We start from the raw sequence: 12,741 nt of genomic DNA on the forward strand, positions 1-12,741 counted from the left end.
TTACTTTCACACCTTGGTAAAGGTATGGACAAAATGGCAAAAGTAATAACTACCAAGTTGATGGGTATCGCCAATGTAAGTTGTTAGGGCTTGGAGCCTGTAGATCGGTAAAAAGTATTTTTGGAATTGAGTTTAAGTTATTAATAAAGCATCCTATGGCTCATTTTATTTTTTCAATGTGGACATGAAAAACTACGCAATGCATTTGTATACAGTATTCAAAGGCATTTTCAAGTTGGATGGGTAGAGTGGCCTGTGTATGTTTGATTAAAATTCCGGTTAATTTGGGCAGTGGGCATGTACAATAATTACAACGTCAGCACTACTACTAGCATTGACATATTATTTTGGTTGAACTGTCATTGCTGTTCCCCACAGATATAAATAATGCCATTCCCTTCCCTAACACCTAACCATAAACCTCACCATAACGAAAATCTTTTCCCCCAATGTTAAGTCCTTCTTCATGGCTAACCCTACTCTACCCAACCACAGGGTTTGACAAGCTGTGGCTATTATTGTTGATGGGCAGAATCTATCTCTAAAACTACATCCAACTTCTGTTAATTTATAGTAACACAGAACAGTCACAAAGATTTCACACATATCAAGAAATATATCACACATCTTGAGAAGGATAGGACACACAGTTTGTCACTTACCAGGAGGTTCTCAGGTTTGATATCCCGGTGGACTATATTAAGGCTGTGAAGATACATCATTGCACTAGCAAGGTTGTATACCATAGCGCTGGCATCTCGTTCTGTATACTTTGTGGAAGATGTGATTGCGTCAAATAAGTCCCCACCCTAGAGAAACAGAAAGAGAGGAGAAGAGAGAATACAAAATCATGTAGTATTCTTAATTATAATTAATCTTTGTACAGTAAAAGATTTGATCTACAAATGGTCAACATTCCCAACTTTCAACAAAAATCTTTCATGCCTGTAAAGGTTTAAAATGAGAGCCACAAAATGATTCATTGGGACAGGAGGGTTGTATGTACATTAGTTGCAGTCTGTTACTCTTTTAGCATAATTGTTTTATTTAGATTATTGTATTTCATACTAAAAATAAAATGTCTTTAAATAATATACTTTATCAGACAAATATGACATTACCAATATTTTACCTTATACAGTATTTATATAGGGCTGACATCTTCCGCAGCTTTGTACAGAGTATACAGTCTTTTCACTGACCGTGTCTCAGAGGGGCTCAAAACTTTTGAAGCAACATCTCATTTAATTGGTATTTTTTTATTGAGCAGAGTCACTTTGTCACCTCTATACAAAGGTAGTGTTTCCAGGGGCTCTACTGCTGGCTATAAAGATAGATTTTCTTTACTCACCCATCTTCAAAGCCACATTTTTTGCATTTACAAAATTTGCCAGTCAAACCAGCAGGTGGAGCTCAAGACAAAATAAATATTTTTCATTTGTGAAATGTATGATTTTACCATGTAAAACAAAAATCTTAATATAAATCATTATGTGCTAAATTTATAAAAATGGTTGTCCATTGTGTTCGTGGTCATACATGCTTGTTTCTGGTGTGATTCAGACACTACTGCCAAAGAGATCAGCACCGCAGGGCTGCCAGGCAACTGGTATTATTTAAAAGGAAAGAAATATGGCATCATTCAAATACTTCTCGATTCAGGTTCCTTTAAACAATTGTGTTCTTACTGGGATGTTTCAAAAGCTATTATTGGATAAGTGGGTGCATCCAATTTACAATCCTCTAATCTTATTATAGTCTCCACAGAATTCCTTCACATGATTGATGAAATTGCCACAATCCTCTTACCTTGACTAATTCCATAACCAGATAAAGTTCTGTTGTCGTGTCCATCTCTTCTATGAGCATAATAATATTGGGATGTTTAACCTGACGCAGTATTGACACCTCATTCTCAATCAGATGTTCCTGTTAATAAGGGAGAAATAATGAACCACAGCTTTTGGAAAGACAAAACACCCATTTATATGACACTTTTCTCCTGGTGGACCCAAAGTGACAGAGCTTCAGCCATTAGGGCGAGCTCAGTAGGCAGTAGCAATGTTAGGGAGAGCCCTGTACACTATCCAGCAGAGATAATTGCAAGGCACAATATACAGTATAGGTTTCTACATGCATGCTTAGTAAAACTCTATCAGTCTGGAGTTCAGTTAGAAATTTTCTTTGTATGCGTTTCTTTTTGTGTGTGAACATAGCTTTAATGTCAGGGTGTAAAACCCAGCCTGTTTAAAGCCTCAAACACAAAGATGGTGACCTTTGCCAGAGAAGGATCGGGACTTGATCCCTCTGGTGATAGTCCAGGGCCAAGGCTGTACAGATGCATCGCTAGCCTCCAGGTGCTCAGCTGAATCAAAGCACCAGGCTGATTGCTGCCAAAGTACTGAGGTAGGTGAGGAGCTGCTGTACACACTGGATTCTCGGCAGCGGAGGACCCGATTAGCCGCCTCAGCCGAGAACTGTCTACTGTATAAAGTTTACAATGCTTTGCTGTGAAGAACAGTTGCTGCAACCTGAAACTTGTATATCTTCCTGACCTTACTAAGGAAGTCTCTGAATCTGGTGGCTGCCTCTCATCCTTTACTTGTTGAAATTATTAATTAATGGCTTTTAAGAAAACTGTCCCTGAATGCAGGTTTATGTACTTGTATGACTCTGGTAGGATCATTACACAGCTCTTCTAAAACAGGGCTGCTGATGATGAGCAATATATACTCAGTATGGGAGATTTTATGTAAGTGATGAGCAGTGAATTTAACCTCTCTTCATTTCGAACATCCAATCGTGTGAAGAGATTTTTTTACTCAGTGCATACGAATGGATATTTTACATGAACCCAGGTTTATAGTACTCTACATTTCCCTTTAGTAAATTACATCAAGTGCAAGGCTGTGCAATACAGTTATATTTTTTTCATGAATAATTCACATATATAATTATTCCCTGATTTTAATCAGACCACATTTTCCTACTAAGGTCCTTTTAACAGCGAGGAAACCGTACATTCTGAGCTATCCTTCTTGGTAATAAACTATGCCGTCTGCTTTTGTCTGCACTATGGACTTTATTGTATATTTTAATAAATTATTATAGATATATTTTTAGTGCACAGGTTCTCCCTACTTCCTTGGTTGTAAGCTGTGAATGATCAGAGAAATGCACAGAATACTTTGGTGACACGAGGACAAAGACACAGACACAACACAGACACTATGCAGCTCTGACCTGAGCAGCAGACAGTTACATATTCAATTTTGCTGTCAGACAGTCGGCGGAGGGTCATAACACCATAGCTGCTAAGGAGCCTTATACTGTATTCTGCTTTACCTTCAAGTTATTAAGCAGCATGGCACTGGGCTGACTGGCAGTGGATTTTCTTGTCATGTCTTTTATAGGCAGTGGTATGTAAGGGTTATGCACTGTAAATATGAGCTTACAAAAATTGGACAAGAACTGTGATCTGCTCTGCAACAGTAAGTGATATCAATTTTTATTCAGAAACTTATTTGTAAACCAGAAATAATCACTTTAAAGGACAAAGCAGTAAGAAAAAAAACATGAATTGCAAACAAAAATTCAAATACAATTCTTTATTTTGCTTCTAACTAGTTGAGAAGTAGTAATGTGAAAAATAAAATGATACTTTAACGTTGGAACTCTGGCCCAATTGTGCTAATTTATTTAAAAGCATTGCATGCTAAAATGGGTGTGAGATTTACTCAATAGTAGAATATTGGCAATGTTACCGAAATTCTACTATTTCCTACTCCGGTTAGTAGAATAATAGTAAAATAACCAATGTTAATGTTACCAATATTCTACTGTCCCCTTATCTTTTCCTATCCTCACACTAACCTCCCTCCTACCTTTGCCTAATATTAGCCTCCCCTGACCTACACCCAAACACTTACTGCCTCTCTACTTACACGCAACACTGACCCCCAATTTACACCCAAACACTTACCTGCCGCCTACCTACACCTAACATCCCCCCCCCACCCAACAATACCCTCCCCAACCTACACCCAACATTGATCCCCCCCCCCCCCCAGCACTTGCCGGACGTCCATTACCAATAGATACCTGCCTGCGCCCGCATCTGAAGCTTTTGAGTCGAGTAGGCACTTGACTGTGGTTTAGACGCAGCACTGCTGCTCCCCATAGATGGCCAGAGTCACTGCCACTAGCTGGAGTTTGCATATATATTTGCCCCCCCAAACGACCCTGTAGGCACTGTCATAGCCACTAATTGCATTAGGGCTGATGGCAGTGCCTGATTCACCAGGCGCTCACTACACCTAAATTACCTGCTTTGATCTTTGCTACTATTAAATGACTTGTATACATGTTTTAGGTGCAGATCCAGCTAGTGCTATGTAAGCAAGCTAACAAAACAACTAGAATAAATAATGACTACATGCTCTACACATTACCTTTCCACAGCACTTTGCTTTGTCTATAATTTTCAAAGCATACTCTTTTCCAGTCGACCTGCAACAGACAATTATAGTAATGGTGTGCGGTAGAATTCAAGAAAAATTGAACTTTAATTACAAAAAAAGACAAATATGCTAATGTTCTTTTAACTTTGCTTTTGTTGCAGAACTTCCATTAATTATCACATCTAAATTATGCCGTGTTAGAAGCTGGTTCTCAGTGACTCACGCTGCCTTTTTATACAGAAAACAGAGTTCTCTCCATCGGCTCATATCACCTCCCTATAAATAGGGTGAAATTAATTGTAGGTTTGAGATAAATGAAGTTAGATATTTTTCTATCATTGGAACTGATTTTCAATTACACGGTTTAAAAGGTCAAAGGAATCTAACTACTCATATAATGTAGGGGAAAAAAAATCTATGTTTTAAATGGATATTATTGCCTTGAGAGCACAAACTATATCATCTGGTAAACTATTGCAAGTACTGTTGAACGTTTAGTGAAATATTGCATGCGTGCACCTCCAATTAAACCGTTTTCTAATACATTTTTCCAGGCAAAAGGGACACCAGTAATACATACCGGTAATACATATTAAACAACCCAGCAAGCAGTGCTTAGTAGTGTTATTTTCTACCTACAGTATATAAATTTTTTACTCCTTCTCCTTGCAAAATCTCAGTCATGGGAGGAGCAAAACAGAAGTGGAACCTTGGCAGAGAAAGGATTAAATCAGGGCTGTGGAGTCGGAGTTGGAGTAGAGGAGTTGGAGTCTGGGCAATTTTGGGCACCCGGAGTCGGAGTCGTGGGTTTCAGAAGCTGAGGAGTCGGAGTCGGAGTTGGAAGATTTTTGTACCGACTCCACAGCCCTGGATTAAATAGCAGATGTATTATGTTTCTGACCTCGCATTAGTGTGAAAACAGAATGCAGTAGAAAGAAAATGGCATCAGTAACAGGATTTTCTCTCACCTTTCAACACACTCTTTCACGACAGCAAAGTTGCCATCTCCGATCACCTTGCCTATCTTATATTTTTGCAGGATTATGGAAGCATCGTTAGTAGTATTTCCATTTAGCCCTGGGAAAAGAAAAAAACTCAATTTAGTTAAAATATACTTGAACATATAAGTTTTTTTTTTAGGCTGTATGTATGAAAGAATTCATCCCCTATGGATATAGTGCTTAGAGATAATGAATATCTCCCCAGTGATGACATAACACACAATCGTTTGAAATGTGCTATCTCTACCTTGTGTGATATACTATTCTCTTGACAATCTAGAATAACGTTCTATACATCAAGACTTTACAACAGAATCTAGCCACTCTGCCACAGATATTACACAAGCTGTTTTTATTAGCTTCACACAGGGCCGGCCCGCTCATGAGGCAGGGTGAAACTTTTGCCTCAGGCGGCAAACTTCTAGGGGCGGCATCCGCCCGTCCGTGGGTGCGGGGGGGGGGGGGGGGGGGGGGGGGGCGGCCGCCGAGCTGGAGGGGTAGCGGGCAGGACGGGGGTATTGGGCCTAGCGGTGGGGAGGGGGGGTTGGACCCCCCATCCCTCGCCTGGGTCCCCCGAACTGCGCTCCCCTCCAGCTTTAAATAGCGAGTAAGCAGTCGTCCAGCCGACAGTACGAGGCACGGACGGGGATCACTCACCTCTTCCTCATTCCAGCGTGCGATCCACTGACGTCACTTCCTGCAACGCCGCCCACTGTATTGTACGTGGCCGGCGTTGCAGGAAGTGACGTCAGTGGAGCGCACGTTGGAACGAGGAAGGCGAGTGATCCCCCGCCCGTGCCTCTTACTGTCGGCTGGACGGCTGCTTACTCGCTATTTAAAGCTGGAGGGGAGCGCAGATCGGGGGACCCAGGCGAGGGAGGGGGAGTCCGATCCCCCTCCCCACCGCTAGGCCCAATAGGCCCAATACCTCCGTCCTGCCCGCTACCCCTCCGGCTCGGCGGGGGGGGCAGACATTTTCTTCAAAATTTGCCTCAGGCGGCAAAAAGTCCAGGGCCGGCCCTGGCTTCACACACAGCAGACCTCCATTGCCTAAAATGATTATTTGTGATCATTTTGTGTGGAAGACTAAAGGAGCTGAGTGCCATGTCTGTACTGAGATCATTTGCATATTGTCACCTAAACTAATCACAAGACGTGAGCAACAGAGCTCTAAAAAGTGCATGTGACTTGGAAGTACCCCTGAAGTGAGAGGGATATGGAGGCTGCCATATTTATTTCCTTTTAAATAGGATCAGTTGCCTGGCTATTCTTCCTGCTGACCTATTTACCTGCAGTAGTATTTGAATCACACACCTGAAACAAGAATGCAGCTAATCCAGTCAGGCTTCAGTCAAACACCTGATCTGCATGATTGTTCAGGGTCTCTGGCTAATATTTAAAAGTTATGTTTTATAACGATTTTATGATTTACTGATAGGCCTTTAAACCCTCATTCATTTTTCTTTCTTCATTATTATTAATAATATTGGAGACACAGAATGAGCAGGATAGCCAGGCAATTGGCATGGTTTAAAAGGAAATAAATATGGCAGCCTTCATATCCCTCTCAGTTCAGGTTTGCTTTAACGATTGCACAGACTAAGGCCTCTTGCACACTATATGCAATTCCGATTTTTTTATACATCCGATTTTGGATTCCGATTACAAATCTTAGCAGCATGCAGTATATTTTTTAATCGGAGTCCAAAATCGGATCAGATAAAAAAAGTCTGAATCGCATGTAGTGTGCAAGAGGCCTGAAAGAGCATGCTCATATTCCGTGCTGTTCAATCTGCATTATGTGTATGCTTACTGCACTTCTATTTTATTAATAGCAACCAGTGCTCCAATATGGCTACCTTGTTTGGTTTGTGCTGCTCACCCCTTGGTAATTTATTTATAATTTTCCCCTGTGAGCCTGTATGACCACGCCCAACTCTAGCACAGTTAAGTATATAAATGAGTGCATTGCACATGTTCAGAGAGTTCGTTTGGTAGCTAGTGAAGGGTGAGGGGTTTTTAATTTTCTTTTTCCCTATCTAGTTGACTTTTGGGTTTTTGGATTAGTTCTCACTAGACTGCTTATAAAAACTGGCATTTTGCATGGTAGAGTAGGACTCACCAGATTGTGGACACTTTAGCGCAGTTGGCGAGCTTAAGCGCGTTAAAGCGTAACCAAGAGCCCCGGTCACTGTTTTCCTGTTGTGTGCTGCAGCCCCTCTGCACATATTAATATATATATATATTTATATTTATATTTATATATTTATATATATATATTTATATATATATATATATATATATACACAGTACAGACCTAAGGTGTGGACACACCTTCTCATTCAAAGAGTGTTCTTTATTTTCATGACTATGAACATTGTAGATTCACACTGAAGGCATCCAAACTATGAATTACCGTATTTTTCGGACTATAAGACGCACTTTTTCTTCCTCCAAATAGGGGGGAAAAAGTGAGTGCGTCTTATAGACCGAATGCTACAAAATTTGGACTGTGCTATTGTCTCCCGCGGCAATCTTTAATCCTGAGCGTGTCAGATGGAAAGGCTGGGAGCTCTGTCTGCAGCGAGAAGATACAGTATCTTTTATTTGCCTGCCCGCTGCCTAATGTCGGGTGAATGGAGAGGAGCTGAGCGGGCTAATATTGCAGCGTGCACGGAGAGGCTGTCAGCTGTCTGCAGGAAGATTTAGCAGCTTTTACCAGCCTGCATACTGCCTATATCGCGCTGTAATGTCGGGTGAAGGTAGGAAGAGAGAGTGGAGGAATGTAGCAACTTTAACTGAGAGGCTGTCTGATCGAAGATTTAGCAGCGTTTACTTGCCTGTCAGCTGCCGATGTAACTCTGTAATGTCGGGTGAATGGAGAGGATCTGAGCGGGCTGTTATAGCTGTGTGCACGGAGAGGCTGTGAGCTCAGGCAGACAAGATCCTTCCTGCAGAGTGCAGACTATATAATGCCAACTTGCCGGGTGAAGAGAGAAAGATGAGCGGCGAGTGTAGCAGGCAGCTTGTATGCAATGCGCACAAGCTGCTACACTCGCCGCTCATCTTTCTCACTTCACCCGACAAGTTGGCATTATATAGTCTGCACTCTGCAGGAAGGATCTTGTCTGCCTGAGCTCACAGCCTCTCCATGCACACAGCTATAACAGCCCGCTCAGATCCTCTCCATTCACCCGACATTACAGAGTTACATCGGCAGCTGACAGGCAAGTAAACGCTGCTAAATCTTCGATCAGACAGCCTCTCAGTTAAAGTTGCTACATTCCTCCACTCTCTCTTCCTACCTTCACCCGACATTACAGCGCGATATAGGCAGTATGCAGGCTGGTAAAAGCTGCTAAATCTTCCTGCAGACAGCTGACAGCCTCTCCGTGCACGCTGCTACATTCCTCAGCGCTGTCTGTCCCCTCACCCGATATACAGCAAGTAAGAGCTGTTAAATCTACACACACTTTTTTTACCCGATGCTTTGAGAAATGAGTGGATAGGAGGGAGAAGTCAATGTGCCCAGCATTATCAACTTGCTTTTAAAACTTGCAGAGGAGGTAAAAAAAACAGCACATACAAACGCATACAGACACAAGCAATGTGTACACACACACACTTTGTCCTCCTACAGAGTCTAGCTCATATACTACACACACACACACACACACACACACACACACACACACACACACACACACACTTTACATAGACACACACACTTTACATAGACACACACACACACACATTCATATACACAGACTACACTCGCTCACTCACCCACCCACCCTACACCTAGCATGTTAGCAATAGCACCAGTTTTTGCCTCAATTAGGGGATTACTGTAACCGGGGAAGGAATTACTGTAACTGGGAGATTATGGAGACTTATGGAGCTTGGGAGAAGCTCCACAAGACGCCCCTGTACCATAGATGCACCAGGGTTGTATATATTTTTTTTCCCTTATTTTTGTCCTTTGAACCTAGGTGCGTCTTATGGTCCGGAGCGTCTTATAGTCCGAAAAATACGGTAACACATGTGGAAGTATAGTACATAACCAAAAAGTGTAAAACAACTGAAAATATGTCATATTCTAGGTTCTTCAAAGTAGCCACCTTTTGCTTTGATTACTACTTTGACCACTCTTGGCATTCTCTTGATGAGCGTCACGAGGTAGTCACCTGAAATGGTTTTCACTTCACAGGTGTGCCCTGTCAGGTTTAAGAAGTGGGATTTCTTGCCTTATAAATGGGGTTGGGACCATCAGTTGCGTTGTCGGGAAGTCAGGTGGATACACAGCTGATAGTCCTACTGATATACTGGTATATACACACACATATACAGGTAGTCCCCGGTTAACGAACGAGATAGGGACTGTAGGTTCGTTCTTAACTTGAATGTGCTCATAAGTCGGAACATTGTGCCATCTCTCTGCCCTCTACCTCCTCTGCACCCCCTGTGCCTCAAGTGTCCACCTCTGTGTCACCTCTACCCTCTGTACCCGCTTATACAAGTTTAAAAGACATTTTTTCTTTGAATTTTTTAAAATCAATTTTCTCAAAAACTACAAGTCCAATTTGAAAAAAATAGTTTTTAGTTGTTTCCATGGAAACACATTATCCATGCCGGCGGAGCGTTCGTAAGTCGGGCAATCGTAAGTCGGGGACTACCTGTATATGTTTTCAAGTTGGGTGTTAAATATCACCATAATGTTTTATGTACAGTAGCCTTTGCTGGGGATATGTATTCTGTCATTACAGATGGTAAACCAAGGCTAACCACATAACAGTAGTATTATGTTATTGTGAAGAACTCAACCTGAGGATATATAAAACTTACAACACTACATAGCAAGATCTGCATGTTCGTTACGGTTTCCCAGCATACCCACCTTCAGGGCTGTTCACATCAGCAAGTCCATTGACATTGGAGATGGATCCAGAGTGCGGTGACATCTAAACAGAACAGAATTTATTACAATATTGTTTCTCAATCTGGTCATATCACATGATAAGGTTGTTTGTATTAAATGCATGTAGCTATATTTCTTTTCCCATTCCCCAGAATTTGTAGCAAGTACCTCTCTTCAAAGCAAAATGTCTAATTCTATGAAATGTAAATTCATTCCAGACACTAAGGGAAGCCCACACCGACTGCATACTGTATCCCGGTATGTGCGACGACAAAAAAAGGAATGTTCTTGTACAACAAGCAGCTGTTGTACGGCGAGCACACATGAAATCAAAGAAAATGTGGCATATTCACACACTGCAATTTCCAGCAATATTATTTTTCATGTGAATTGGAGATTTTGGGAGCTGACAGCAAGTCAAGACGAAACATTCAAAATATAACAACTCTTATAATGTATGGTTTAATAAACTCCATATCTTAAATATTTTCTAGAAAATAAGAATCAAATCTGCTTATCCTGTCAAGCGTTATGACTTGTCTGGCCACAGGGGCTACACACGATATTACTGAAATGTTAAGTCATAGGTTATACCACAGCACGATAAATATACAGTGGTGTGAAAAACTATTTGCCCCCTTCCTGATTTCTTATTCTTTTGCATGTTTGCCACACTTAAATGTTTCTGCTCATCAAAAACCGTTAACTATTAGTCAAAGATAACCTAATTGAACACAAAATGCAGTTTTAAATGATGGTTTTTATTATTTAGTGAGAAAAAAAAAGTCCAAATCTACCAGGCCCTGTGTGAAAAAGTGATTGCCCCCCCCTTGTTAAAAATAACTTAAAGGTGGTTTATTACACCTGAGTTCAATTTTTGTAGTCACCCCCAGGCCTGATTACTGCCACACCTGTTTCAATCAAGAAATCACTTAAATAGGAGCTATCTGACACAGAGAAGTAGACCAAAAGCACCTCAAAAGCTAGATATCATGCCAAGATCCAAAGAAATTCAGGAACAAATGAGAACAAAAGTACTGTAATTGAAATCTATCAGTCTGGTAAAGGTTATAAAGCCATTTCTAAAGCTTTGGGACTCCAGCAAACCACAGTGAGAGCCATTATCCACAAATGGCAAACACATGGAACAGTGATGAACCTTCCCAGGAGTGGCCGGCCGACCAAAATTACCCCAAGAGTGCAGCGAAAACTCATCCGAGAGGCCACAAAAGACCCCGGGACAACATCTAAAGAACTGCAGGCCTCACTTGCCTCAATGAAGGTCAGTGTTCAGGACTCCACCATAAGAAAGAGACTGGGCAAAAACGGCCTGCATGGAAGATATCCAAGGCGCAAACCACTTTTAAGCAAAAAGAACATTAAGGCTCGTCTCAATTTTGCTTAAAAAACATCTCAATGATTGCCAAGACTTTTGGGAAAATACCTTATGGACCGACGAGACAAAAGTTGAACTTTTTGGAAGGTGCGTGTCCCGTTACATCTGGCGTAGAAGTAACACAGCATTTCAGCAGAAGAACGTCATACCAACAGTAAAATATGGTGGTGGTAGTGTGATGGTCTGGGGTTGTTTTGCTGCTTCAGGACCTGGAAGGCTTGCTGTGATAGATGGAACCATGAATTCTACTGTCTACCAATAAATCCTGAAGGAGAATGTCCGGCCATCTGTTCATCAACTCAAGCTGAAGCGATCTTGGGTGCTGCAGCAGGACAATGACCCAAAACACACCAGCAAATCCACCTCTAAATGGCTGAAGAAAAACAAAATGAAGATTTTGGAGTGGCCTAGTCAAAGTCCTGACCTGAATCCTATTTAGATGTTGTGGCATGACCTTAAAAAGGCGGTTCATGCTAGAAAACCCTCAAATAAAGTTGAATTACAACAATTCTGCAAAGATGAGTGGGCCAAAATTCCTCCAGAGCGCTGTAAAAGACTTGTTGCAAGTTATCGCAAATGCTTGATTGCAGTTATTGCTGCTAAGGGTGGCCCAACCAGTTATTAGGTTCAGGGGGCAATTTCTTTTTCACACAGGGCCATGTAGGTTTTGAGGTTTTTTTCTCACTAAATAATAAAAACCATCATTTAAAACTGCATTTTGTGTTCAATTAGGTTATCTTTGACTAATAGTTAATGGTTTTTGATGAGCAGAAACATTTAAGTGTGACAAACATGCAAAAGAATAAGAAATCAGGAAGGGGGCAAATAGTTTTTCACACCACTGTAAATATACCGCATTGTTAATGCATGAATGGTGCAAACATGGTAATCGGGGCTGCTGGGTTAAATGTATCATATCCAGTTCTTACAATAAATGTCTCACAGCATGAAAACGGAGAAAAGACC

The 12,741-nt window shown here is 41.3% G+C and overlaps 1 protein-coding gene across 6 annotated transcripts in view; it reads right to left on the reverse strand.

Moving 5' to 3' along the window:
• DCLK2 (doublecortin like kinase 2) overlaps positions 1-12,741 on the reverse strand; it is a 134,489-nt gene that overhangs the window by 25,204 nt on the left and 96,544 nt on the right. For all 6 annotated transcript variants that reach the window (XR_011031070.1, XR_011031071.1, XM_068279181.1 and 3 more), the window contains 5 exons: positions 10,359-10,422; positions 5,429-5,537; positions 4,452-4,509; positions 1,810-1,929; positions 663-809 (listed from right to left, as the gene is read on the reverse strand). Coding sequence is in view for 4 of the 6 variants with exons in the window: in XM_068279181.1 (XP_068135282.1) it covers positions 663-809; positions 1,810-1,929; positions 4,452-4,509; positions 5,429-5,537; positions 10,359-10,422 (498 nt within the window). In the remaining 2 variants the exon portion in view is untranslated. The remainder of the gene's footprint in view (positions 1-662; positions 810-1,809; positions 1,930-4,451; positions 4,510-5,428; positions 5,538-10,358; positions 10,423-12,741) is intronic.

The sequence above is a fragment of the Hyperolius riggenbachi genome, chromosome 1 (assembly GCF_040937935.1).
Source record: "Hyperolius riggenbachi isolate aHypRig1 chromosome 1, aHypRig1.pri, whole genome shotgun sequence".
NCBI lineage: Eukaryota > Metazoa > Chordata > Amphibia > Anura > Hyperoliidae > Hyperolius > Hyperolius riggenbachi.